This window comes from Sciurus vulgaris (assembly GCF_902686455.1).
Source record: "Sciurus vulgaris genome assembly, chromosome: 12".
Taxonomy (NCBI): Eukaryota; Metazoa; Chordata; class Mammalia; order Rodentia; family Sciuridae; genus Sciurus; species Sciurus vulgaris.
Window position 1 is genome coordinate 38,754,450 of NC_136473.1, and position 25,506 is coordinate 38,779,955.

At 35.4% G+C, this 25,506-nt stretch overlaps 1 protein-coding gene across 1 annotated transcript in view; it reads left to right on the plus strand.

Moving 5' to 3' along the window:
- The first annotated feature begins 365 nt into the window (after positions 1–365).
- The window catches only part of CUL2 (cullin 2), an 81,579-nt gene continuing 56,438 nt past the window's right edge, over positions 366–25,506 (plus strand). Inside the window, 3 exon segments of the mRNA XM_079107715.1 lie at positions 366–502; positions 14,335–14,437; positions 17,851–17,945. Of these exon segments, the coding sequence (XP_078963841.1) occupies positions 384–502; positions 14,335–14,437; positions 17,851–17,945 (317 nt within the window). The 5' untranslated portion in view covers positions 366–383.

A 25,506-nucleotide genomic window follows, 5' to 3' on the forward strand; every position in this document is an offset into this window, starting at 1 on the left:
GATCATCCTTGAGTTTAAGGAGTGTGAACCACAAGTATTTGTGATCAAAACCTTTTTTTGTTAAATGTCTCCTGTGTATTTTCCATGATGGGAGATGGCTTTTTGTTTGATGGGGTCCCAACTTTTCCTCAACGTTGTTAAATGATGTTTGTGAATCTTTGAAATAACACCTTTCATTATTCTATAAAATTCCTAATCTGGATAGTCATGACTAGATGATAGCCAACATTTATTGTGTTCTTACTGTGTTCCAGTTTCTATTTCCACTCCTTTCATGTATCGTGCAATTTCATTATGTTGTGCTTTAAAAATAACCATTGGAGGTGGTAGAATTCATGCTATCATTTTTTTTTATCAACAGATTTCAACACTAAACTCGCACAATGTCTTTGAAACCAAGAGTAGTAGATTTTGATGAAACATGGAACAAACTCCTAACTACAATCAAAGCAGTTGTCATGTTGGAATATGTGGAAAGAGCAACGTGGAATGATCGCTTCTCGTATCCTTTTATTGGCTTATTGATAAATGTTCTAAAATTGATAAACTTATTGAAAAGTGAAAATAGGTAAAGCTTATTGAAATGGGAGAACTTCTAGTGTAACTCTTTCCAAATATATTATGGTTTACCTTTCCAAGTTTATCACCTCTTTTGTGGCATTCAATATTTTATAACTTTCATTCAACACATATTCATTGAGCCTTTAATAATATTTATTTATTTGTTTATAGTGAGGATTGAACCCAACAGTGCTTAACTACTGAGCTTCCTCCTCAGCTTTTTTTTTTTTATTTTGAGACAGGGTCTCACTAAGTTGCTCAGAACCTCACCAAGTTGCTGAGACTGTCTTTGAACTTGTGATCCGCCTGCCTCAGCCTCCTGAGCCACTGGGATTATAGGCATGTGCCACTGTGCCTGGCTGCAGGGATACATTTAATAATATGCAGTGCTAAATATTGTGGAGAAGGCTTAGAGTACTGTGTGCATGTGCCCTCTGTGGGTAGAGTGGTCAAGGAAGGTCTTCCCAAGGATGTCGACTCTTGGACAGAGATTAAAACAAAGTAAGGGATCAAGCTACACAGACATCTGAGGGAAAAGTGTTTGTACTAATCAGCCTTCCATTACTGTAACAAAATAATCAAGGTAATTTATAAGGAAAAAATACTTATTTTGGCTCATGATGTCAGAGGTTTTAGTCCATGTTCTCTTGGCCCTGTTGCCTTTGGGCCTGTGGTGAGAAGTAAATGTATAATATTGGGAGCATGTGGCAGAAGTTGTTTACCTAATGTCAGCCTGAAAACAGAGGAGAAGGAGCTGGAGTCCTAGAAACCCCTCCAAGGAGACAGCTTCAGTGACCTAACTTTCTCCCACTAGGCCCTACCTCTTTATAAAGTTCTACCACATCTCCCAATACTTCCACAGGCTAGTGACCAAGCCTTCAACATATGGACCTTTGGGGGGACATTTATCCAAACCATAGTAGTATTCTTGGTAGAAGGTGAATAGTAAATTTGAGATGGAAACATGATTTTAAATTGGATAATTATCTCCATTTTATATAAAAATGCAGATTTGTGGTTTCCCTAGAATGCTCTAAAAGGCCACTATCAGTGCATTCCTATATGATACCAATCTGCTGGACCTAACTAGTGCTGCCCTCTTTAGCAATATTCTGGGACTAAAGGATTCCCCTTGTTACATGGGGCATATTTAGAAGAAAAGACAGTGATTCAGCTTGTTCTTAGTGCCTCTCAATATGGCTGAATATTGATGCAAGAATAGTGAAGTTCTTTCAGACCAACAGAAAATCATTTAATTTGTTACAACTGCAGTTCTCAGTTGGGAACATTTGTTAGTCTCTCTGTGTTCTGGACACTGAAGATAATTCAGATGTTTCTGGAAGGTTTTATAGTTTACAAAGAGTCTACATGTTTTAAGTTATATACACCTCAAACAAGTCTGTCAAATCAGTGGGAAAAATATAATCACTGTGTTTATGAAACAAAGGAAACTTGAGGGACTTACCAAGGGTCATACAAGTAGTAATTGATGGAGCACAGAATTCAGTACAAGATTTTAACATTCAGTTCTCTTTGCTTTTCAGTATGTCTAAAGGATAATTGGTATGAGTTCTGCCATTAAAGGGCTTATTATTGAATTGATCTCTTAGATGGCTAATTTTTCTGTGGAACATTATGGGTAGTTTCAAAGCAGGAATCTTAGTAAAAAGAAAAAAATAATTGTACTTTTTTGTACAGAATATACAATTTGTTGGTTGGTTTATATGTGGTTTTGAAATAGATGACTTCCCTGGAGAATGACCTTTCAGTCACTGTTTTTTTTTTTTTTTTTTTGGCGGTGCTGGGGATTGAACCTAGGGCCTTGTGCGTGCAAGACTCTACCAACTGAGCTATCTCCCCAGCCCAAGTCACTGTTATTTTTAATGTGTCTATTGTTTGATCCATCTAAGATGGTCTATTTATTGACTTGATGAATTTTCTCTACCTTTCTCCAAAATAAAATATTGTAGTAAAATAAAAGAATAGAAACTCTCATTTTAAATTTTGCTTTGGAAAATAAAGGACTAATTATTCTAAAGTAAAGTTCCCTCCTTTTCTGTTACTTTACCTGAGAATATAAAATTGACTTCTGATACTTTGATATCTTAAGCAGAAGTTTTAGAAACCATGAAACTTTATTTTTTGAAAATGAAAAGAAGCCTCCCCAAATTATTGTAATATATGTTAGTATTTGAACCTTTAGGAAGAATTTTTGGTGGTGTGAAGTACAACATATATGGAAAAATGCACTAAAATACATGAACAGTTTAACAAATGTTATAATGCAAACACTTGCATAATTACCACTCAGGTCAAGAGTAGAATATTGTCAGCATTCACCAACCCTCCCTGAACCATGTGCTCTTTCAGTTCACAAGTTCCCTCCTCTCCATAGGAACTAACTACCTGTACCTATTATTTCCTTATTTATACAGTCCTAAATAATACTGGCCTATTCTTTGTTTTTTGAACTTTATATAAATGGAATCATACTCTGTACATTTTTTGTGTCATTTTTCTTTCATCATATGTATATGACATTAATTTGTTATGAATGATGTTGTATGGGATGTATTATTAGTCCCATTTCAGCGTTGAGAATGTGACCTGAAAGGAGTGAGATAGTTTACTGATGCTGTAGGATTGGGGTAAGAATACCCATCCCATCTGCTTGAAATGGTATTAAAGAAAATTGATCTGATAAGTGAAGTGTTAAACATGTGCAAATGCATATTTAACCCATAAGCTCCGTGAAGGCAGAGATTTTTTGTTTTTGTTTTTGTTTTTGGTGTGTGCCTGGAATTGAACCCAGGGTTTCACACATGCTAAGCATGCACTCTACCACTGAGCTATATTCATAATCCTCTTTTCTGTTACATTCACTGAAGTATTTCCAGAACCTGGTACTTATAAATAACTTAGCAAATACATGGATGAATAGATGTTGTCAACTAACTATCATTAAGCACACTGTACAGATGAAACAAATATTATTATTTGGCTAGTTAATAAGCAGGGTTCTTACCACTGATCCTTCATAATTGGGTTCAGGTATGTAGGCAAGGCATTCTGATAAATGTTTATAGAAAATATCTGTTTTACTGGACACAGTGTTCCTTGCCTGTAATTCCAGCAGATCAGGAGGCTGAGGCAGAAGGATCAAGAGTTCAAAGCCAGCCTCAGCAAAAGTGAGGTTCTAAGCAACTAAGTGAGACCGTGTCTCTAAATAAAATACAAAAAGAGAACTAGAGATGTGACTTAGTGGTCAGTTACTCCTGAGTTCAATCCCCAGTACCTGCCCCCCACCCCCTGCCAAAAAAAAAAAAAAAAAAAAGAAGAAAATATCTGTTTTCTATTGACTCATAACAAATTATCACACCTTTAGTAATGTAATAAAACCCTTACAAAAGTTTTTTTATTATTTCAGAGTTCTGTAGATCAGAAACCCATAATATGACTGGATTCTCTGCTTAGAATGTAAGGACAAATCAAGGAATTAGCTGACTATAATTTTATTCAGAGCTTGGGGTCCTTATCTAAATAAGGCAGAAGGGACTTAGTTGCAGTTAATTTTGTGTGTGGTACTAGGCATTAAACCCAGGGGTTCTTTACTCCTGAGCTACATCCCCAGCCCTTTTTATTTTTTACTTTCACCCACAGTCTTACTGGCCTTGAAATTGCAATCCACCTGTCTCAGCTTTCTGATTCCCTGGAAATACAGGTGTGCACCACTGCACCTGGCAAACTCATTCTTGTTAGTTGGTAGAATTCAGTTCCTTATAGTTGCAGGATGAAGGTCCTCATTTCCTTGTTGGTTGGGAGTTGTTCTCAGTGACCTGTGTTCACTTTCAGTTTTTGTGTGTGACCCCACTCCATTTTCAGAGCCAGCAGTGTCATGTCAAATATTTTAGTGCTTTTACTCTCAAATTTTTGTAGCTAACATGGTATATGGCTAATGTGGAGAGGAGGTAGAAGTGGAGCTATGGGTAGGAGTAAAGGTATGTGTGGGGTCCCCTTTTAAAGGGCCAGTGTGATTAGGTTAGACCCACTCCAATAGTCCAAAACAATCTCCCTATTTTAGGGTTAACTGGTTAGTAATCATTAATTGCAGCAAAGTCCCTTTTGCCACATAAAGTAACATATTTGTAGGCATGATAACTTATACCCACAGTCCCTGATAATAGGGAAATCCTGGGAAGGTATTTTTAGAGTTTGGCCCACACAGTGATGCTTCATAACAAATGCTTTGTGACAGCACAGGTGCATTCTCTAGGCTTTTCTGGAATCTGCCCTTTTCATTTGTTTATCAGGTGCATTCCTCCAGTAAGGTAGAGGCTAGGTGAAGATATATGTTTACTCTATTTCACTTCGTTGGAATTCTTTGGCTCCTCTACTTTTTTATTCTTGCTTTTCTGCCTTTTAGTAGTTGCAAGGACAGATTCCCATGCCCTTGTAGTATAATGTTGCTGCATTCCTACTTTAGGATGTTAGATTCTACATGGTTGAATATAACTCCAAAGTGATTACCCAAGGGGAGATTTAAGATTGCTTTCCCTGGATATATTTCTCGCAAGTGAGAAAATTAATTCATTCTTCCATGTTTAAAATCAAGGATACTGTTGTCCTCATTTCTAATTCATATTCTATCAAGCATTCTTTTCAAACATAGACCAGTTTTAATAGATGGAAAAATTTCTATTTTTGACGGTCTCCACAAGTGTTATGACAACTTTTTAGTAACTGACATATACACCTAGCAGTTCATTCTTTTTTAGATTGTATACATTGTAAAAGATTTTGTCTATAGTTTTCTCTATGAGATCCTAAAAATAATCTCAGAGATAGGTATTGTCTGCATTATATGTTTTTGTTGTCAGACCCTTTCTTGGTTATTTTTACTGTTTTCAATTTTAATATGATCATTACTTTTATTCCCATTGTAAGATTCTCACTGTTCTTTGCCCACTACATAATATAGTTCATATTATTAAAACTCAGAAATGAGTCTAAGCATAGGAAGCATAATTTTTTTATTTTATTCTAATTGGTTATATAGAGTAGAATGCATTTTGACACATCAAACAAAAATGAAGCATAACTTTTCATCCTCTGATTGTACATGGTGCTGAGTCACATCAATAGTGTAATCATATGTGTATATACGGTAATGATATCAATCTCATTTTACTGTCCTTCCCATCCCCACTGCCTCAACCCTCCCCTCAGTCCTCCCCTCAATCCCCTCTGCATAATCCAAAGATCCTTCATTCTTCCCTATTCCCCTCCCCGACCCCCACTATGAATCAGCATCCGCTAATCAGACAAAACATTGAGTCTTTGGTTTTTTGGGATTGGCTTATTTCACTTAGCATGATATTCTACAGCTCCATCCATTTACCTGCAAATGCCATAATTTCATTCTTTAAGGCTCAATAATATTCCATTGTATATATGTACTACATTTTCTTGATCCGTTCATCTGTTGAAGGGCATCTAGGTTGGTTCCATAGTTTAGCTGTTGTGAATTGAGCTGCTCTGAACATCCATGTGGCTGCATCACTGTAGGATGCTGATTTTAAGTCCTTAGGGTATAAACCTAGGACTGGGATAACTGGGTCAAATGGTGGTTCCATTCCAGGTTTTTTTGAGGAATCTATACTGCTTTCCAGAGTGGCTGCACCAATCTGCAGTTCCACCAGCAATATATGATGTACCTTTTTCCTCACATCCCCACCAACACTTATTTTTTTAAAAAATATTTTTATAATTGTCAGTGGATCTTTTATTTTATTTATATGTGGTACTGAGTATCAAACCCAGGACCTCGCACATGCCAGGCAAGCACTCTACCACTGAGCCATAACTCCAGCCCTGCCAACAATTATTATTGTTTGTATTCCTGATAATTGCCCTTCTGACTGGAGTGAGATGAACACTTAAGAGTAGTTTTGATTTGCATTTTTCTAATTGCTAAAGATGTTGAACATTTTTTCATATATTTCTTCATTGACTGTATATCATCTGTGAAGTGTCTATTCAGGTCCTTAGCCCATTTATTGGATTAGGTTATTTGTATTTCTGGTGTTAAATTTTTGAATTATTATTATTATTATTATTTTGAATTATTATTATCCTGGAAATTAGTGCTCTATCTGAGGTGTGTGTGATAAAGATTTTTTTCCCACACTGTAGGTACTCTGTTTACATGACTGTTTCTATGAAGAAACTTTTTAGTGTGATACCATCCCATTTATTGTTTCTTAATTTTACTTCTGCACTTTAGGAGTCTTGTTAAGGAAGTCAGGTTCTAAGCTCACATGATGAAGATTTAGTCCACTTTTTTTTCTATTAGGCACAGAGTCTGTTCTAGTGCCTAAGTCTTTGATCCACTTTGAGTAGATTTTTGTGCAGGGTGAGAGATAGAGGTTTAATTTCATTTTGCTACATATGGATTTCCAGTTTTCCCAGCACCATTTGTTAAAGAGGCTGTCTTCTCCAATGTATATTTTTTGGCACCTTTGTCTGGTATGAGATAACCGTATTTGTGTGGCTTTGTCTCTGTGTCTTCTATTTTTTACCATTGGTCTACATGTCTATTTTAGTGCCAGTACCATGCCATTTTTGTTATTATTGTTCTGTAGTATAGTTTAAGGTCTGGTATTGTAATGCCTCCTGCTTCACTCTTCTTGCTAAGGATTGCTTTGGCTCTTCTGGGCCTCTTATTTTTCCAAATGAATTTCCCGATTGTTTTTTCTAGTTCTATGAAGAATGTCATTGGGATTTTAATAGGAATTGCATTAAATCTATATAATGCTTTTGGTAACGTGACCATTTTGACAATATTAATACTGCCTATCTGGGAGCATGGGAGGTCTTTCCATCTTCTAAGGTCTTCTTCCGTTTCTTTCTTTAGTGTTCTGTAGTTTTCGTTTTAGAGGTCTTTCACCTTTTTTTTTTTTTTTTTTGATACTTTTGTGAATGGAGTAGTTTCCCTAATTTCTCTTTCAGAGGATTCATCCGTTATGAATAGAAATGCATCAGATTTATGGGTGTTGATTTCATATCTTGCTACTTTGCTGAATTCATTTATGAGGTCGCAAAGTTTTCTGGTGTAATTCTTTGTATTCCTCTAAATACAGAATCATGTTGTCAGCAAACAGTGATAGTTTGATTTCTTCTCTTCCTTTTTGTATCCCTTTAATTTCTTTCATCTGTCCGATTGCTCTGGCTAGAGTTTCAAGGACAGTGTTTTATAGAAATGGTGAAAGAGGGTATCTTTGTCTTGTTCTAGTTCTTAGAGGGAAGACTTTAAATTTTTCTTCATTTAGAATGATGTTGGCCTTGGGCTTAGCATAGATGGCTTTTATGTGGTTGAGGTAAGTTCCTACTAGCTCTGGTTTTATGAGTGTTTTGAACATAAAGGGGTGCTGTATTTTATTTTGTCAGATGCTTTTTCTGCATCTGTTGAGATGATCATATGATTCTTATCTTTTAGTCTATTGATGTGATGAATTACGTTTTTTGATTTCCATAAGTTGAACCAACATTGCATGTCTGGGATGAGCCTCACTTGATCATGGTGCACTGTGTTTTTACTATGTTTTTGTATATGATTTGCCAGAATTTTACTGAGAATTTTTACATCTATGTTCATCAGGGATATTGGTCTAAAGTTTTCTTTCCTTGTTGTGTCTTTGCCTGGTTTTGGTGTCAGGTTGATACTAGCTTCATAGAATGAGTTGGAAGGGTACCCTCCTTTTCTATTTCATGGATTAATTTGAGGAGTATTGGTGTTAATTCTTCTTTGAAGGTCTTCTAGAACTTAGCTGAGAATGTTGTCTTGGTTGGTAGGCTTTTGATGGTGCCTTCTATTTAATTACTTCCTCCTGCTTCAGTTTGGGTAGATTATATGTCTCTAGAACTTTTATGATGTCTTTGAGATTTTCTATTACATTTTCAAAATAATTTCTAATTCTCTTCTCTATTTCAGTAGTATCCATGATATTTCCTTTTTCATCATGAATTTTAGTAATCTTTCTCCCTCTTGGTTAGTGTAGCTAAGTGTTTATAAATTTTATTTGATAAACTTTTTGTTTTGTCAATTTTTTGAATTGTTTCTTTTGTTTCAATTTCATTGATTTCAGCTCTGATTTTAATTATTTCCTGTCTTCTGCTTTTGATGTTTTATTCTTCATTTTCTAGGGGTTTGAGATGTTATGTTAGGTCATTTATTCATTGACTTTCTGTTCTTTAAATGAATGAATTCAGTGCAGTGAACTTTCCTCTTAGCACTACCTTCATAACATCCAGAATATTTTGATAATGTTGTATTGGTGTTCTTATTAATCTCTTAGTATTTTTTAATTTCATCCCTAATTTCTTCTGCTATCCATTTGTCATTCAGTAGCATGTCTCCAGGTGTTGGTGTAGCCTTCCATTTTGTATTTTATCATTGATTTCTAGTTTTATTTTGTTGTGATCTGATAGAATGCAGGGTAGTAATTTTTTTTAATATTTGCTGAGAGTTGCTTTGTGGCATAAATTATAGTCAGTTTTAGAGAAGAATCCATGTGCTGTTGAGAAGAAAGTTTGTTTGCTCAATGATAGATGAAATACTCATATATGTCTGTTAATTCTAAATCATTGATTGTATTATGCAGTTCTATAGTTTCTTTGTTTAGTTTTTGTTTGGAAGATCTATGCAGTGGTGAGAGAGGTGTGTTAACGTTACCCAGTATTATTGTGTTGTGGTCTATTTGATTCTTGAATTTGAGAAGAGTTTGTTTGATATAAATGGATGCTCCATTGTTTGGGGCATATATATTTATGATTGTTATGTTTTGTTGATGTATGATTCCCTTACGTACTATGAAATGTCCTTCTTTATCCCTTCTGACTAACTTTGGTTCGAAGTCCACTTTGTCTGATATAAGAATGGAAACCCCTGCTTGTTTACATAGTCCATGTGTGTGATAAGTTTTTTTCTCAAATTTTCACTTTAGTCTGGATTGTCTTTCCCTAGGAGGTGAGTCTCTTGAAGACAGCATATTGTAGGATCTTTTTTAAAATCCAATCTGCCAGTCTATGTCTTTTGATTGAGTTTAGGTCATTCACTCAGTTTATTATCAAGATATGATTTGTATTCCCTGTCATTTTGGTTTATATTTGGTTTTTAACTTGACTTAGTTCCTCCTTTGATTAATGTTTCCTTTAGGGTTGTTCCTCTCTGCTGCTTTTCATTTTTTTTTTTTTTTTTTTTCATTTTCTCCTCATAGAATATTTTGCTGAGAATGTTCTGTAGTGCAGGCTTTCTAGTTGTGAGCTCTTTTAACTTTTGTTTCTTGTGAAAGGTTTTTATTTCATCTTCAAATCTGAAGTTTAATTTTACTGGATATAAAATTCTCGATTGGCATCCATTTTCTTTCAGAGTTTGATACATGTTATTCCAGGACCTCCTGGCATTGAGGGTCTGGGTTGAGAAATAACTTAGATCTGAATTGGTTTCCCCCTATATGTAATTTGATTTTTTTTCTCCTGTAGCCTTTAAAATTCTATACTTACTCTGTTAGTCATTCTTATTATAATGTGCCTTGGTGTGGGCCTGCTGTAAGTTGGTACATTTGGGGTCCTGTAAACCCCTTGTAGTTGATTTTCCATTTCATTCTTTAGAATTGGAAAGTTTTCTGATCTTTTGTCATTGAAAAGATCACACATTCCTTTGATTTGTATTTCCACACCTTCATCTATTCCAATAAGTCTTAAATTTCATGTTATTCTGTATTTCTTGGAAGTTCTGTTCATAATTTCTTATCATTTTCTCTGTGCAGTCAACTTTATTTTCAAGAGTATATATTTTGTCTTCATTATCTGAAGTTTTGTCTTCTTATTGTGTAGTCTGTTGGTGATACTTTCCATTGCATATTTAATTTGGTTTGTTGTTTCCTTCACTTTGAGGATTTCTACTTGATTCCTTTTTATAATCTCTGCCTCTTTAATTGAAGTGATCTTTCATTTCCTGTAATTTCTTTCCAATACCATCCTTTATTTCGATGATGAGTCGATGAATTTTCTAAACTCTTCTCTGACATTTCTTCTACTGTATTGTCTATGGATTCTATTGTTGGAACATCTTGATTGGTTTGAGTTGCTTTGTTCACTTGTTTCTTCATGTTGTTGGTATGTTCTCATCTAGCTGTATGGATCTGATGCAGTATAGTCTACCCTGTAGTCTTATAGTGTCCCTAAAGGCTTCCAGTACCTCACTTTTAAGGGGGGAGACCAATATTAACAGCACCCAATGCAAACAATGTATAACCTTAAACCAGATGGCGCTTATTAAGGCATCTACAGTTTTGTCGCAATAAACAGAAATTATGTGTAAGTTTGCTAAAAGGATTTACTGTTTCAAAATGATGGACAGTGAGGGAACAGAAGTAGTGTAAGATGTGATGTTGATGAGGGAGGAAAGAAGATAGAGGTAAAGATTTACAGGAAGAGCAAGAGAGGGAGTAATAGAGGTTGGCTGTTAGTGTGAGAGAAGTGAGAAAGAGAATCCAGAGAGACACAGATGAGTAAAAAAATATATACAAATTGTTTTTAAAAAGTAAAAATATAAGAATACACAACAAAACTATAATCAGACATCGCATTCCTCAATAAATTGATGCACGAATAATATTTGGATTCAAATATGGTAGAAGTGTGAGAGAGGGGAGGAAAATAAAGGAAAGTCTCAATGGAAAATTGAATGATTGTTTCTGTTGACTTTCAAACATTTTCTCAGCTTTCTTTCTCTGCCAGTAGGTGGGGTTTTCTGAAGTTTGGTGTTAGCTTCACTGTGGTGAGTGCCAGACCTGTTGGGTGGGTGAGCCTGTCCCATAGCGAGATGCCCTCACACCCTCTTATACTCTTCCCACCTATTATAGCTGGCCCCTTTCTTCCCTGAACACTTCAGGACTCACTGAGCTGGAGAGAGCCCAGTTTTCTAAGTATCTGCAACCTGTGCTCCTCTCAAGGCACTGCCCCTAGTTTCTGGCTTTCCACAGGCTTGCCAGACCCAGACTGGCCCATGCAAATCCAGCCACAATCTGATGGACCTGGTCTTTAGCTTCCCCAGGCCCTGTCTTGCTACAGTCCCAAGATCTCAATGCCCTTTCAACTTGGGGAGAGACCACCAGGGATGTGCTCACACAAAGAAGTGACCCTGCAAAGAGGCAGCCAGATGGCGGCCACTAGCACACCCAGCAGAAAGACCTCAGGTACAACCAGACCTGCAGGTACACCAGTATATTTCCAGGCCCTGCCCAGTGTCCCCAGACTGAGGCTGCTGTGCCCCGAGATGGAGGCACTGATAGCAGCAAACCTGCATGCCCTGGCCAGTGTCCCAAGATGGCAGTGGCCATGTGTGACCAAACCTGTGTGGGTACTATGACAGTGGACTTCCAGGCAACAATGGGCAGGGGATGATTTGCTGGGAGTCAGTGGGTGGATGTTGGGCTGTGGGCAATTGGTAGGTGAAAGGCAGGCAATGGGCAGGTAAGAGGCCAGCAAATGGGCAAATGGCGGATGATAGGTGATGGTCAGAGAGCAATTTGTATTCAAAAGGCAGGCTGTATGCTGGCAGCTGACAAATGGGGGGTAAACAGCAGGGGATCAATGTGTAGCAATGGTCCCCCTAAAGAAGTGCGTATGTGGCTTAAGGATAGAATAGAACAAATGTTGGATGAAGCATCTGAAAGTACTTTAATATACTAAGTACATACCACCTTTCTGAATGATTGATGTTGATCCTGGCTAAATTTAGTGGCTTTTAAAAAAATTTTAAATTTTCATTTAACTATAATACAAATACTGACTATTGAATGTATAGAAACATTTTCACAAAGTACACATACTTAAATACCCATTAAATAGACACTCCTAGCTTCCCAGAAATGCCCTATGTTCCCCTTTATTGGATGTCTGAAGGTTTTTTTTTTTTTTTCCATTAGTTACTCATTGTAATAAAAAATAAATAAAAATATGTTAGAAGACGGATTGTGTAGTTCTGTAGTAGAATGCTTACCTACCACGTGTTAAGGCCCGGGTTCTATCCTCAGCACTGCAACAACAACCAAAAAAAAATAAAAGTAGAAATTGAGAATGTCTTAACAAAGTCTTCAACACCAGACAGTTACCTCATGAGGAGAGGGCTTTTTACTCCTTCTGGAGTAAGAATTCTCTATAAGTAGACAAAGCACATGAGATTGATTCCCTACCTCCATTCCTTTGGTAAGCACCAGGAATTACATGGGAGTTGGGAGTATAGAAAAGACAAGAATAAGAACAAACTAGTGTGGATGGCAAATGTGTAAGTAATCTCTATTATATAAAGTTTTATTGCATAAAAATATAAATTCTGAATCAGTAGACTACATAAAGTGTTATGGGGATGCAGTGATGATGAAAAAGCCTGCATCTTACCACGATTTTAATCATACATTTTTTGTGATATTTTCTGATCTTTGTATTAAATATAAATACTTGAGTGTATCTTTAACTTTATTTTCAGTTTGTAACTGTATTTGTAGTTAGGCTGGTCTCAGATTGCTCATGTATGCTTTATCTTCCACATTTGGTTAGTGAGGCATAGTTTATGAAGCAATTTAACATACAAGAGCTTATTTGCATCTTAAAGGGCTCAGTGGAAATGTCAGGGGAGAATTCATTATTCTTACCATGAAGGCAAAAAATTAGGTGATTTTACTGATGAAGTGTCATAGCTTTACCATGATATGATCTTGCAATACTCTATGAGGAGGTTTTGACTTGTATGTTGCTTAGATGTCATTGTTCATGGGGTCATAAGAGCTGTTACCGCCAAAATGCTTTTTCAGTGTTGGTAGTAGCATATTAAACACCCTGTCTTCAGAATACTTATCTAATACTGAGTCTGGTTCAAAGATCATTTCTTGGCTTTGCCTTGAGTCTTTTTGTCCTTCTTGGTGTAATGTTTTTAATTCTTGGAGGTGTTGAAGATTCAAAGCAAAGGATATTAAAAAAAAGGAATTGTCAACTCAAATAGGCTAAGAGATGTGGGCATGGTCACTGGCTAGTACAAGTTAAGTCTCAATTAGAGCTCATTGCTTTTAACTCCTTGTTGAGAACTCTCTTTTAGAGCACATATACCACTGAGATGCCTAGTGAGTTACTTAGTTGGTGTTCAAAAACTTAACTGACTAGTTGACATCATACTGTATTTCTTCTAATAGAAATAATGCTGAAAGACAGTGAATAGCTTATTTGATGTGGGAAAATGTGTTATATGAGTAATTTTTGTAACTGATTTATCAGAATTGCTCTTGTATCCACGTCTTGTGATGTTCCATAGCCCTTTGTTGATATTATGCTTATGTCCACTCTTACATAAATGTTATTTTGTAGGTTCCTGGTTACCTTTATCATAGAAATCCCTTTTGGACTTAACTGCTTTGATAGGAACCATTGTTTTCACAGTGCCTTCAAATAATTGTCACTAAGAACTTGAATAAATGAATAAATGTATCCTATAGTGCTTTAAAAATTATGGTTATATATTTCACCTTTGACATAGATATAGAACAGTATTTTTTTTTTACACAATGTGTAATTTAGAACAGTATTACAATGTTATACACAGTTTTGTGTGTTTAACAATTTTATGCATGTTATAAGCCTAAACAAAAAAAAATTCATTTAAGTCTCATAGGTTGAAATAACCCTAATGAAGGAAAAAAACCTTAATAATTTAACTAGAGATATCTATGCTTTATGTGTGGCCTATCCTGAACCTCTTGGAGAAAGACTTTATACAGAAACTAAGATTTTTTTGGAAAATCACGTCCGGCATTTGCACAAGGTAAGGAATGATACATGCATGATATAAATACGTTCATAACTGCATAGTTATTTGACTGCTACACTACTTTCCAGGGCAAAACTTACAAATTCAAGTTTTTATCTTGTTTCTTAAATACCATTTTTCCGTTTTTACATTTATCTATGAGTCAAGCACTACACTATTGGGTTCTATAAGGATATCAGTTTAGTTTGTTCAAGATCATGTAACTAGTAAGTGAAAGAGCAAATTCAGCTCAAGTTAAAATGTGCTTTTACGTTGTCTGGATGGTATTTATACAAGTAAATTTCTCCTTAGCTTTCATTCCCACCTCTTGATAAATCTCTATCTTTATTTTCAACCTTTTAGCTGCCTCTTCATATTCTATATGTCTTATAAAAACAAATTAAAAAGAGAATCAATAAATTAAAAATCATTGTAGAAAGCTGTCTCTCTGACCAATTATTTTTTTCCTCCCTCCCCCCCCCCCCCTTGGGTACCAGGAATTGAATCCAGGGGTACTTAACTACTAAGCCATATCCCAGCCCTTTTATTTTTTAATTTTGAGACAGGGTCTTGCTAAGTTGGTTAGAGCCTCACTAAGTTGCTGAGGCTGACTTTGAACTTGGGATCCTTCTGCCTCGACCTCCTGAGCTGCTGGGATTACAGGCTGTGCCACCCAGCTTTGACCAGTTATTTTGGTTAGTGTTCTGTATATGAGAACAACATCATGGATTTAATCTGTGCATAAACAATGAATGCAGCAAGGTTTTTCTGTGGATAGCATTTCTATCTTGTTTTGAACTCCTGATCTTATCAGGAACTGGAGAAGATAATTTATTGCCTGTGCTAGAATGTTGATTCTACTTTTTGTTAGCTGTTACAACTGTGGAAACTCACAGCTACCTTGTGAAGTAAGCTCTAAGTGCATCTATGAAATAGGACAATAAAAAAAAAAAAAAAAAAAAAAAAAAAAAAAAACCCAATCTTCAGAAAGTATCCAACCCTGCAAATGACCAGGAATGGATGGATACATTTTAAAATGTAACAACTCAAAAGTAGGCAGGGTTGATCATGTACTATCCTTAAATGTTTGAAAGAATTGGTGTACTTTTATTGTTGTATTTGTTGTTTGTGTCATATATATTTTAGGATTCTAGTGTGTGCATTTATCAGGTCATAAAGGTGATTTTGATAGCAAGTACTCTAAAGTGGTCTTAATGTTTAATATGTTAAATTGTTTTAAAATGCTATTTTAAGCTAGTGAGCTTTGGTTATAATATAATTGATAACTTTGTAAGACATGTATAAATTTTGTGATTTTATATGTTATGTGATTATTTTAAAAAACTTTTCATTTTGGAAATAATTTTAGACTTAACAGTTGCAAGTATAATACAGGGAGTTCTTATATATTTTTTAACCCATATTCTTAACATTAAAATCTTTTAAAACAATGGTACAGTTATTAAGCTTAGAAATTAACCCTTATATAATTGTGTGATTTAAAAATGTTGTTGTGGGCTAGTGGTATAGATCATTAGTAGAATGTTTGCTTAGCATGCATGAGGCCCTGGGTTCCATATCTAGCGTTGAAAAAAAAAAAAAAAAAAAAGCAAAGTAGTTTTATGATAATTCACAATACTTACATAGTTATATGTTCTTTCAGCCTATGAGAAAAAGAAGTTGGTTGATGTGTAAGTGACAAAAATACATTATTATACAACTGGCAGAATTCAAACAGTTTAACCTGTGAGAAGAAATTTTCACCTGCTTTCTGGAAGGAACTTTTTTCATTACCACAATATTGTGTTATCATTACAGATGATTTATAGCATACAGATTAGAAAAAGAAAATAAATATCACACATGACATACTTCTAGAATTAACAAACATATCTCTTTTGGTATATATCAATATTCTTAATTTTACGTATGTCTTTTGTTTAGTTTTACTTCATATAGGCTCCCCCAACCTTTTTTTTAATTTTGAGGCAGAGTCTTGCTAAGATGCTTAGGGCCACACTGAGTTGCTGAGCCTGGCCTTGAACTTGGCAGTCCTTCTGCCTCAGCCTCCCAAGTTGTGGGCTTCTATCTTTATTAGAAAATAAAGTCTGTTCACTTTGATAATCTCTTTTGCTTTTAATAATACTGTAATTCTCTTCCATTAAATAAATTTATAATCCTGATGATTTGTAAAATTATTCATTGTGTGGAGATGCTATGGTTGAAATACTCTCATTACTGGGTAGATTGTTTCCATTTTATATAATTTGTTACTGTAAACAGTACTATCTGGACATTCTTGTGTAACCATGAGATTATGGGGAGAGGAGGGTATTGGAGATTGAACCCAAGGTCTTATAAACATGCTGAGCATACCCTCTGTCACTGAGCCACACTTCTAGCCCCTATGATTTTCATAGGATCAGTTTCTAGCCATGGATTCAAACACAACCTCCTGAGCCACTGGGATTACAGGCATGTGCCACCTCACCCAGCAGATGCCGTTTTTAATTTACTAATTTGATAAAATAGAAAGTGCTATTTGTAGTTTTTTTTTAAGTCATTCTGAGCTTAATTTTTTAAATTCCAGTTTTAAAAGCATGGCACTTTATCAGAGAATTAATTAGATATAAAATCGAAGTCATGTCTTAGTTGAGTTCATGTGTACATTTAATCAAAGGATTGAGATCAGAGCAACCTAAGATCTCCTGAATAGCCAATGTACTTGTATTATTTTATAGGTATTCTTTTTAAAAAAATGTTAACATGTTGGTAGAACTTTATTTTATTCAGTTATTAATATGTGGTGCTGAGAATTGAACTCTGTGCCTCTCACATGCAAGGCAAGAACTCTACCACTGAGCTGCAACCCCAGTCCTAGGTGTTTTTTTCTCCCCCAAAGCCAGAATTCAATCACGTTTCATATACTATGTCTTTTTTTTCCCCCCACCACCCCCGACTTTCATTTTTGTGATGGTAGGGATTGGGGGAATGTGGAAGAGGCACCATTTTCTATACATACTATTATTCACAAAAATGAGGTGGTAATTTATTTATGTAACTAATAGATTAATCAATAATAATAGATATGAGGAAATACATAGATATGACAATAGAATTATGTTTTTCTGTTTTAAACTGATCTTAATCTTCTATCTCAAAGCTAAATTTCAAACCATTACCTTTTGTTCTTTTATCTTGGGGAATGAAAGTTTCTTTGAAGGCTTCCCTTTCTTGTGTAAGGTTCACAGTTTTCCCCAATTGTTTTATTTGTACTAAAGGTAGTTAAATTTAAAAGTTAATTTGTAAATGTAATTTAATAGTGCTTGAATTGTGTAAGTTATTTTAGAATATTAATTTTGATGTATGTTGTAGTTTACAGTGAAAATTATTAGTACTGTTTAAAATTTTTTTTTCTCTTAATATAGAGAGTACTGGAGTCTGAAGAACAAGTACTTGTTATGTATCATAGGTATTGGGAAGAATACAGCAAGGGTGCAGATTATATGGATTGCTTATATAGGTAAGTATGTTTTTAAACACACTGTATTCTACACAATACTACCTGCATTCAGTACTTGAAGGAATAATTTTTTATTACATATTTTTCACTGAAATGGCAGAATTAAATTGTCTTCTCTTACATGGACTTTTCTTACTCCTGGAAAAGGTCTATAGTTTAGGTCAGGTGGGTATTTGGGAACCAGAAAAGTAAAACTGTAGTTTAATGTCATAACTGTTTCTGGAAACTATAGCACATGTTAAATCTCAACAGATATCATTGTAAAAATTCAGTGTGGATGAAACTTAGTGGAATAAGTTTAAGAATATGTTCCCTCCCTTTTGTGTGTGTGTGTGTGTGTGTGTGTGTGTGTGTGTGTGTGGTGCTGAGGATGGAACCCCAGGGTCTCAAGAATTTAGGCAGTCATTCTAACCACTGAGCTACACCCCTATCCCTATAAGTTCTTTTTTGATTTTAGTATTCATACTTTGTTTCATGGAAACACTTAGTTAAAGCACTCAGAAATACTTAGTAGTTTTCTTTTTAAATTCTACTACCCTGTCTTTCATGTATATTGAATTATCTGTATTTTTATAACGCTCCATAATCTCTTACATCTTCCAGCTTTTCCCTCTGCTACTCCACCTGTTTGGATTGCTTTTCTACTTTTCTTTGGATGACAGATTATGACAAGTTCTTCTGATATTCCCTAGTTTTGTTCTTTTTTTTTGAGACAGAGTCTCCGTAAGTCCTTATTAGGGCCTCACTAATTTGCTGAGGCTGGACTTGAACTTGCAGTCTGCCTGGGTTTATAGGCATGCGCCACCATTCCAAGTGTTATATTCCCCTTTCTAAACTTCCTCCTCCTTTCTTGTGCCGTCTTCTGTTTACATCTTTGTTAGGTGTCATTTCTGTGTGTCCCTATGACTCTCTATGTTGATTCTCTTTAACTAATCCATCCATGTGGACAATGGAAATAAGACAGTTTTGTATCACATAGCAACAGGAATGTATTTTGAGAAATATGTCATTGGGTGGTTTCATTGTACAAACATCATATAGCCTGTACGTACCCAAACTAAGATGGCTGTCAAGTCACTAAGCAATATAATCTTAGGAACTGCTGTTGTATATGTGATTTGTCACTGACCAAAAATATTGTTTGGTTGTGTATGACTACTTCTCCACATAAGACAGAGGCCTATTTATTGTTGAATAGTTGATAAGTAAAGAATAGTGGCATTAATGCCTGATTCTTTAACCCTTGGTCCTGAGATGTCCTCTCTTGAAATGATGATGGCTTGAGATGGATGCAGTGATAAGTTTGACCCATCCATGTGGCATGGTCCACAGGTGAGCTACTCCTTTAGTTTCTCATTGGAGAGACACTAAGGAGTTGAGCCGGGTCTCCACTCACTGTCTGTCCCACCTACTTTGTAGTGATATACCTTATTTCTAGACCAGCACTCAATTTTTGTGGCTTGTTTGTTTTCCTTTGCCTCACTAGTTCATCTACTCATAAGTTTTTATAACAGAGCTAGAGTTTACTCACTCTAAGTTGCTTGTGTAAGAGACTTGGCTTGCTTTTCAGTGGCCCAGTGGCATTTGTAAGAGCAAAATATAATAAAATGAGAAACTAGTTGCTGTCAAGCACAGGTTTACTGTGGTTTGGGCTTTCATAGAGCAGTGTTTGTTGTACATTAAACATTTTGACATTTGAGTTTCCTCCTTAATCAAAAAGTTAAAGGCTGAGGTTGTAGCTCAGTGGTAGAATACTTGCCTTGCATGAATGAGGCACTGGGTTTGATCCTCAGCACCGGATAAGTAAATAAATTAAGGTATTGTGTCCATCTACAACTAAAAACAAACAAATAAAAACTAAAAAAAAAAGAGTTCCCTAGCGAATGTCCAAGGGTATAGATCAGTGATAGTTTGCTGAGCATGAGTTAGGCCCTGGATTTGATCCCCATCACCATAAACAAAATAAAACAAATTACAAAACAAAAAATTTTCTAGTGAAATCATAGTGGAGTATTGGGAGTTTTAAGGATAAGGGTGAGTGCTCATGCATGTGTTTGTCATTGTTGGGACAAGTGGGCCTTTGATATATAGAACAGTGTTTAGCTTGTGCTATGCAGTGGTATTCCTTCTTAGCTTAAGCATTTCAGTAAAGTTTTAAGTTGTTTTTCTATTTGTTAGTGTGGTAGGACACAATTTGCTTGTGTATACCCAAAATCAATTAATTTGGAACTATTTAAATTATTACTCTTACACTGATGCTCGTTTTGAGTTTTAGTAAATGTTTGTAATATATAAGCTATACACCCATGTGTGTATGTGTATGTGTAAAACCATATGAGGTAGTCAGTATCTCCATTTTTACAGTGGAGGAAATGAAGGCTTGAAGAGGTTAATGACTTTGCTGAAGATCACTCAGCTAATGAGTGAGAGGCAGAATTTAAACCCAGGTCAGTCTGATTTCAAAGCTCATGTTTTAACCTCTCCATTTTACCCTGGTCTTATTCTACATACAGAAAATTTTAGTCATTTAAGTAGATTCTGTTCTCATCATTTTCTTATACTACATATTTTTTGGGGGGTGAATTCAATTTTTCCTCATTTTAGCTACAACCTGTATGTACCAAAGTATATATTTATCCCAGGTAGCCTAAGATTAAGAGAAGGTTTTTTATTTGTTTTGTTTCTTGTTTGTTTGTTTGTTTTTAGCAAAATGCCTATCCTGTAGGTACATTATACTATTGTATATGTTAAAAACTGAGCTTGTGGGGCTGTGGTTGTGGCTTAGTGGTAGAGTGCTTGCACAGTATGTAGAGGCATTGGGTTCAATCCTCAGCACCACATAAAAATAAATAAAATAAAGATATTGTGTTCATCTACAACTAAAAAAATTTTAAAACAAACAAACAAACAAAAAACCCTGAGCTTGTTGTCTTTCCTCCCTACCCCAGTAGTACTGGGGATTAAACTCAGGAGCACTCTACCACTGAGCCTTATCCCCCAACCCCCTTTATTTTTATGGTTTTTTAAAAAACTTTCATAACTTACCTACTTTTTATCTTTATGTGGTGCTGAGGTTCAAACCCAGTGCCTCCCAAGTGCAAGACAAGCACTCTACCACTGAGCTGCAGCTGCAGCGTCCCCTCCTTTTAAAAAAAAAAAAAAAAAAAAAATTATCTTGACGGGGTCTCACACTAAGTTTCTCACATTGGCTTTGAATTTGCAATTCACCCTCCCAAGTCATTGATTTCTCATTTATTCCATGTGGAAAACCTTTTTTGTATTATCTTTCCTAAAGTGTAAATTTGATGACTCTCGAAAATCATTTAGTAACTTTCCACTGTTGGTAGCAAAGACTTAGAGCTAATGGACCATGGGATTCAGTTAACAGAGTGTTTTGCTTGACCTCTGTGGTGTTGGCATCATGTGACTCCTTTTTATTTATTTAATTATATTGGTAGTATACGTGGTAAGAGCCTTTTCACAGAGGATATAGTTGACAGTAATTAGATAGAAACAGCTTAATAGTATTTTTCTTGCCTAATGGTTTGGTCGTCCCTGTTGCTATTCACCATCTAACAATATAAAGAGGAAAAATTTCAGTTTCATTTCAAAAGAATTGTATTTATTTATTTGTTTGTTTATTTTGGTGCTGAGGATTAAACTCTGGGACTTCAAACACTGAGCCATATCCCCAACCCTTTTTTGTTTTTTGGCTGGAGGTGGGGTGCCCTGATTGAACTTAGGGGCACTTGACTACTGAGCCACATCCCCAGGCCTAATTTGTATTTTATTTAGAGACAGAGTCTCATTGAGTTGCTTAGCGCCTTGCTTTTGCTGAGACTGGCTTTGAATTTGAGATCCTCCTGCCTCAGCCTCCTGAGCTGCTGGGATTTATAGGCATGTGCCTTTGTGCTTGGCTCTTTTGTGTGTGTGTGTGTGTGTGTGTGTGTGTGTGTGTGTGTGTGTGTTCATATGTTTATTAACAATGTTTGCATAAATTCGTATTTCCATTTTTTTATTTGTTTTTATTGTAAACAAATGGGATACATCTTGTTTCTCTGTTTGTACATGAAGTAGAGGCATACCATTTGTGTAATCATACATTTACCCAGGGTAATAGTTTTTGATTCATTCTGTTATTTTTTCCCTCCCCCCCCCCCGATAATACAATCATTTTTGATTAAAGATAAAACTAAGAGGAGCTGGGAGTGTAACTCAGTGATAGAGCGCTTGCCTAGCATATGCAAGGTCTCAGGTTTCACCCCTAGCACTGCAAAAACTAATTAAAAATTAAATAAAACTTTAAAAAAAAATCATATGATCTCATGACTTTAAACATATTTGATGATTTTCAATCTTTTACAATATTTATTCTTATTTTTAGTTCAAATTATCCTATATTTGGCCTCTTCAGGTCAGCACCTGAGGTCTTTGAATATGACCTTAGCAACCTCTGATATCTTCCTGCCATCTGGTGTCACAAGAGGGAATAGGTTCCAGGGTCTTCTGAATCAAGATCATACTCCTTTTATAGTTTGCCCAATTACATTCTTCCACAATGTGACAATTTACTAATGTTTTAATGACATACCTCATTATTCTTTAATCTCTAACACATTATGCTAAGTGAAAGATGCCAGACCCCAAAGACTTCATGCTATTGGTTCCATTTATATGACATACTGGAAAAGGCAAAACTTCCAGTTTCAAGAACAGACCTGTGTTTGGAGAGGTCTGTGGGTGGAGGGGAAGGGCTGGCTACAAAATAACAGCAGGAGGCAAATTCTTAGGGTGAGGGGCTCTTCTGAGTTGTGGTAGTGTTTCCAAGAGCCTATGCGTTGGTTTAAAAAATGATAAAACTACGTTAAAAGTGCATTTGCCTATAGGTAAAATTTTAAAAGTTCTAGTGCCTGGCTATTTTTAATATTTTTACAAAGTATTTCTAGTCTCTTCTTTACTATGACTGATTGATAAGATGGATATCCATTAGCACAGGAGACTCACACATTTGATATTTTTTCATGCCCTACCTTTCCCTGTTGCTTTATATGCCTGTTTAGACCCTACTGGGCCATGTAGTGGAGTATTTAAGATATAGTCTTGAGAACAAACAATTCTTACATGAGAATAAATAGATATGAGCATGAGAATAATTCTTGTATTGGAATTTTCTAGGATGGAAAGAAATACCTGATTTCTTATAGAAATAGGTGTCTATGTTATCTGTACTGGGGTATGGCGCAGTGTTAGTGCTTGCCTAGCATGCATGAGGCCCTGGATTTGACCTCTAGCACTGCAAAAAAACAAACAAGAATGACAGAAAACAGAACAAAACAAAACATTTGTTGAAGGGAGGTGCAGTGGTGTGTCTGTCCCACCTACTTGCCAGACTGAACCAGGAGCACCACTTGAGCCCAGGAGTTCAAGTCCAGCCTGAGCAACATAGCAAGACAATGTCTCAAAAAAAAAAAAAAAAAAAAAGAAAAGAAAAGAAAGAAAAAAACAGTTACCTCAGGTTTTTAGTCTTATCAATTATTGCTATATTACTATTAAGATTATGTAAAAGCAAAGTATACTTGTTAATTACTTGATTGAAAAAATCTTAACATTTACTAATACATTATACAATAGTGGAATAACAGTTATTGACCTTTGAGGTAGAGAATAAGCTATTTTAAGAGATCATTGGAAATGATTTTGTTTTATGATTTCCTAGAATATATGCATTCATTTACAAACAAATGTGTGGTTAATAATTTGATTGTAAAATACTGTACTTGCTTAAATTAAGAATAGTATCATATCAAAATTAAAAATTACTGTTCATATTTTATATTATGACTATTTTAAAAGTCTTTCAACATTAACTGTCAAGAGTAGAAATCTTGAATAAGAAATGAGGTTCAGTTAATATGAGTTAGTTTCAATTTTATTCTGAAAAGAGAATCTTATCAAATTAAAAGCATAAAACTACACCAAAACCATATATTGGTCTAAAAATACACATTTAGATCTTTGAAGGCATTAGTGAATACAGACCTAATCTGCAAAGCTAGCTGCTATGTCTTAAAGTTAACAAACCATAGTGCCAAGAATTTTACCTGTTATGTAGATACAAGGGAGCTACTGTAGAATTCAGATTAGGGAGTTGACATCTGAAAAAAAATTTTTAGATGAGTAAGAGATGCCAGAAATAGAAGTGAATCGTCAGAATACTGTACATAATCCATCCAAGAGGGCAAACAGTGGTATTAGAGCTGAAAGGAAGTAATGGCAGGAGATGATAAATAGTTTGAAAGAACAGCAAGTTCTGTTGGTTAAAGGAGACAAAATCAAAAGGTGAGATAAGTGATTATAATGTTTTAGGTGGGTATTGAATTGATCATGGTACCACTGACCAATAACAAAAACAAAAGCAGGGCTGGGGTTGTGGCTCAGTGGCAGAGCGCTTTCCTAGCACATGTAAGGCACTGGGTTCGATCCTCAGCACCACATAAAAAAAAAAAAAAAAAAAAATATATATATATATATACACAAAAGAAAAAAAAAAGCAAACTGGTTCAGAGCAAAGGATCCATATAGGAAGGTACATAATACACATATAAATGGCAAAGATATGACAATTAAGTTTCATTGACTTGGCATGGCATTGCTGAAATATTATATTTGTTCATGTGTTCTATCAGATGTGTAAGCTCTGTGTGAACAGAAACTATGTTTTTGTTTTCCATCTTTCTGTTCCCAGTGCATTACATAGTACCTGATATATAGTACTCAACTGATACTAGTTGAAGGAGAGTAGGAGAATTCCCAGTTCTCTGTGCCAGCTCAGCTGCTTAATAGCAGATTGACCTTGGCAACCTCTGTAACTTCTCAAAGCTACAATTCTCTTATTCTTAAAATGGAGATCATCATAGTGCCACATTTATCTACCACATAGTGTTGAGTCATGTAGAATGCTTAGGGCTGTGCCCAACAGATGATATGATCCAAATAAATGTTATCGATTACTTTTATTTCCTGGCAATTATGACTTTTATGATCTGGCTCCAGGCTGCTCTTCTAAGTTTGTGTTCCAGTATTAGCTTTTGCTATCCCTGCTGTCTGGAATGTTATCCATTTATTCATTCTGTAATTCATTGAATAAGTATTTTTTGAGGATTTGATATTTGCCTACTGCTGTTCTTGACACTGTCTATAAGACAAGGTCTTTGCTTTGTAAACCTTACATTCTGTAGAGGATATGGGTATATTAAAAAGTGAGAGCAATAAAAGAATATTATAAAAGATTATTTTACAAGAAACTGTGAATTAAATATTTTGTTGGGAGTGGGAAGGTAAGGTTAATTTTAGATTGGGGGAGGGAAGGCCTGAAAGGTATATTTGAGCTGAGATCTGAATGACAGGGGACCAGTCATTAGAAGACCTGTGACAGGGCATTCATTGCAGGTGATGAGTCCATCTTCTCTCTGCCTTTTACTTTTGTCCCTCAATCTTATTTCTCCTTCTTTCCTTGATTGATAGACATGGTGGAAACAGCTTAAGATCATGAGAGTTACCG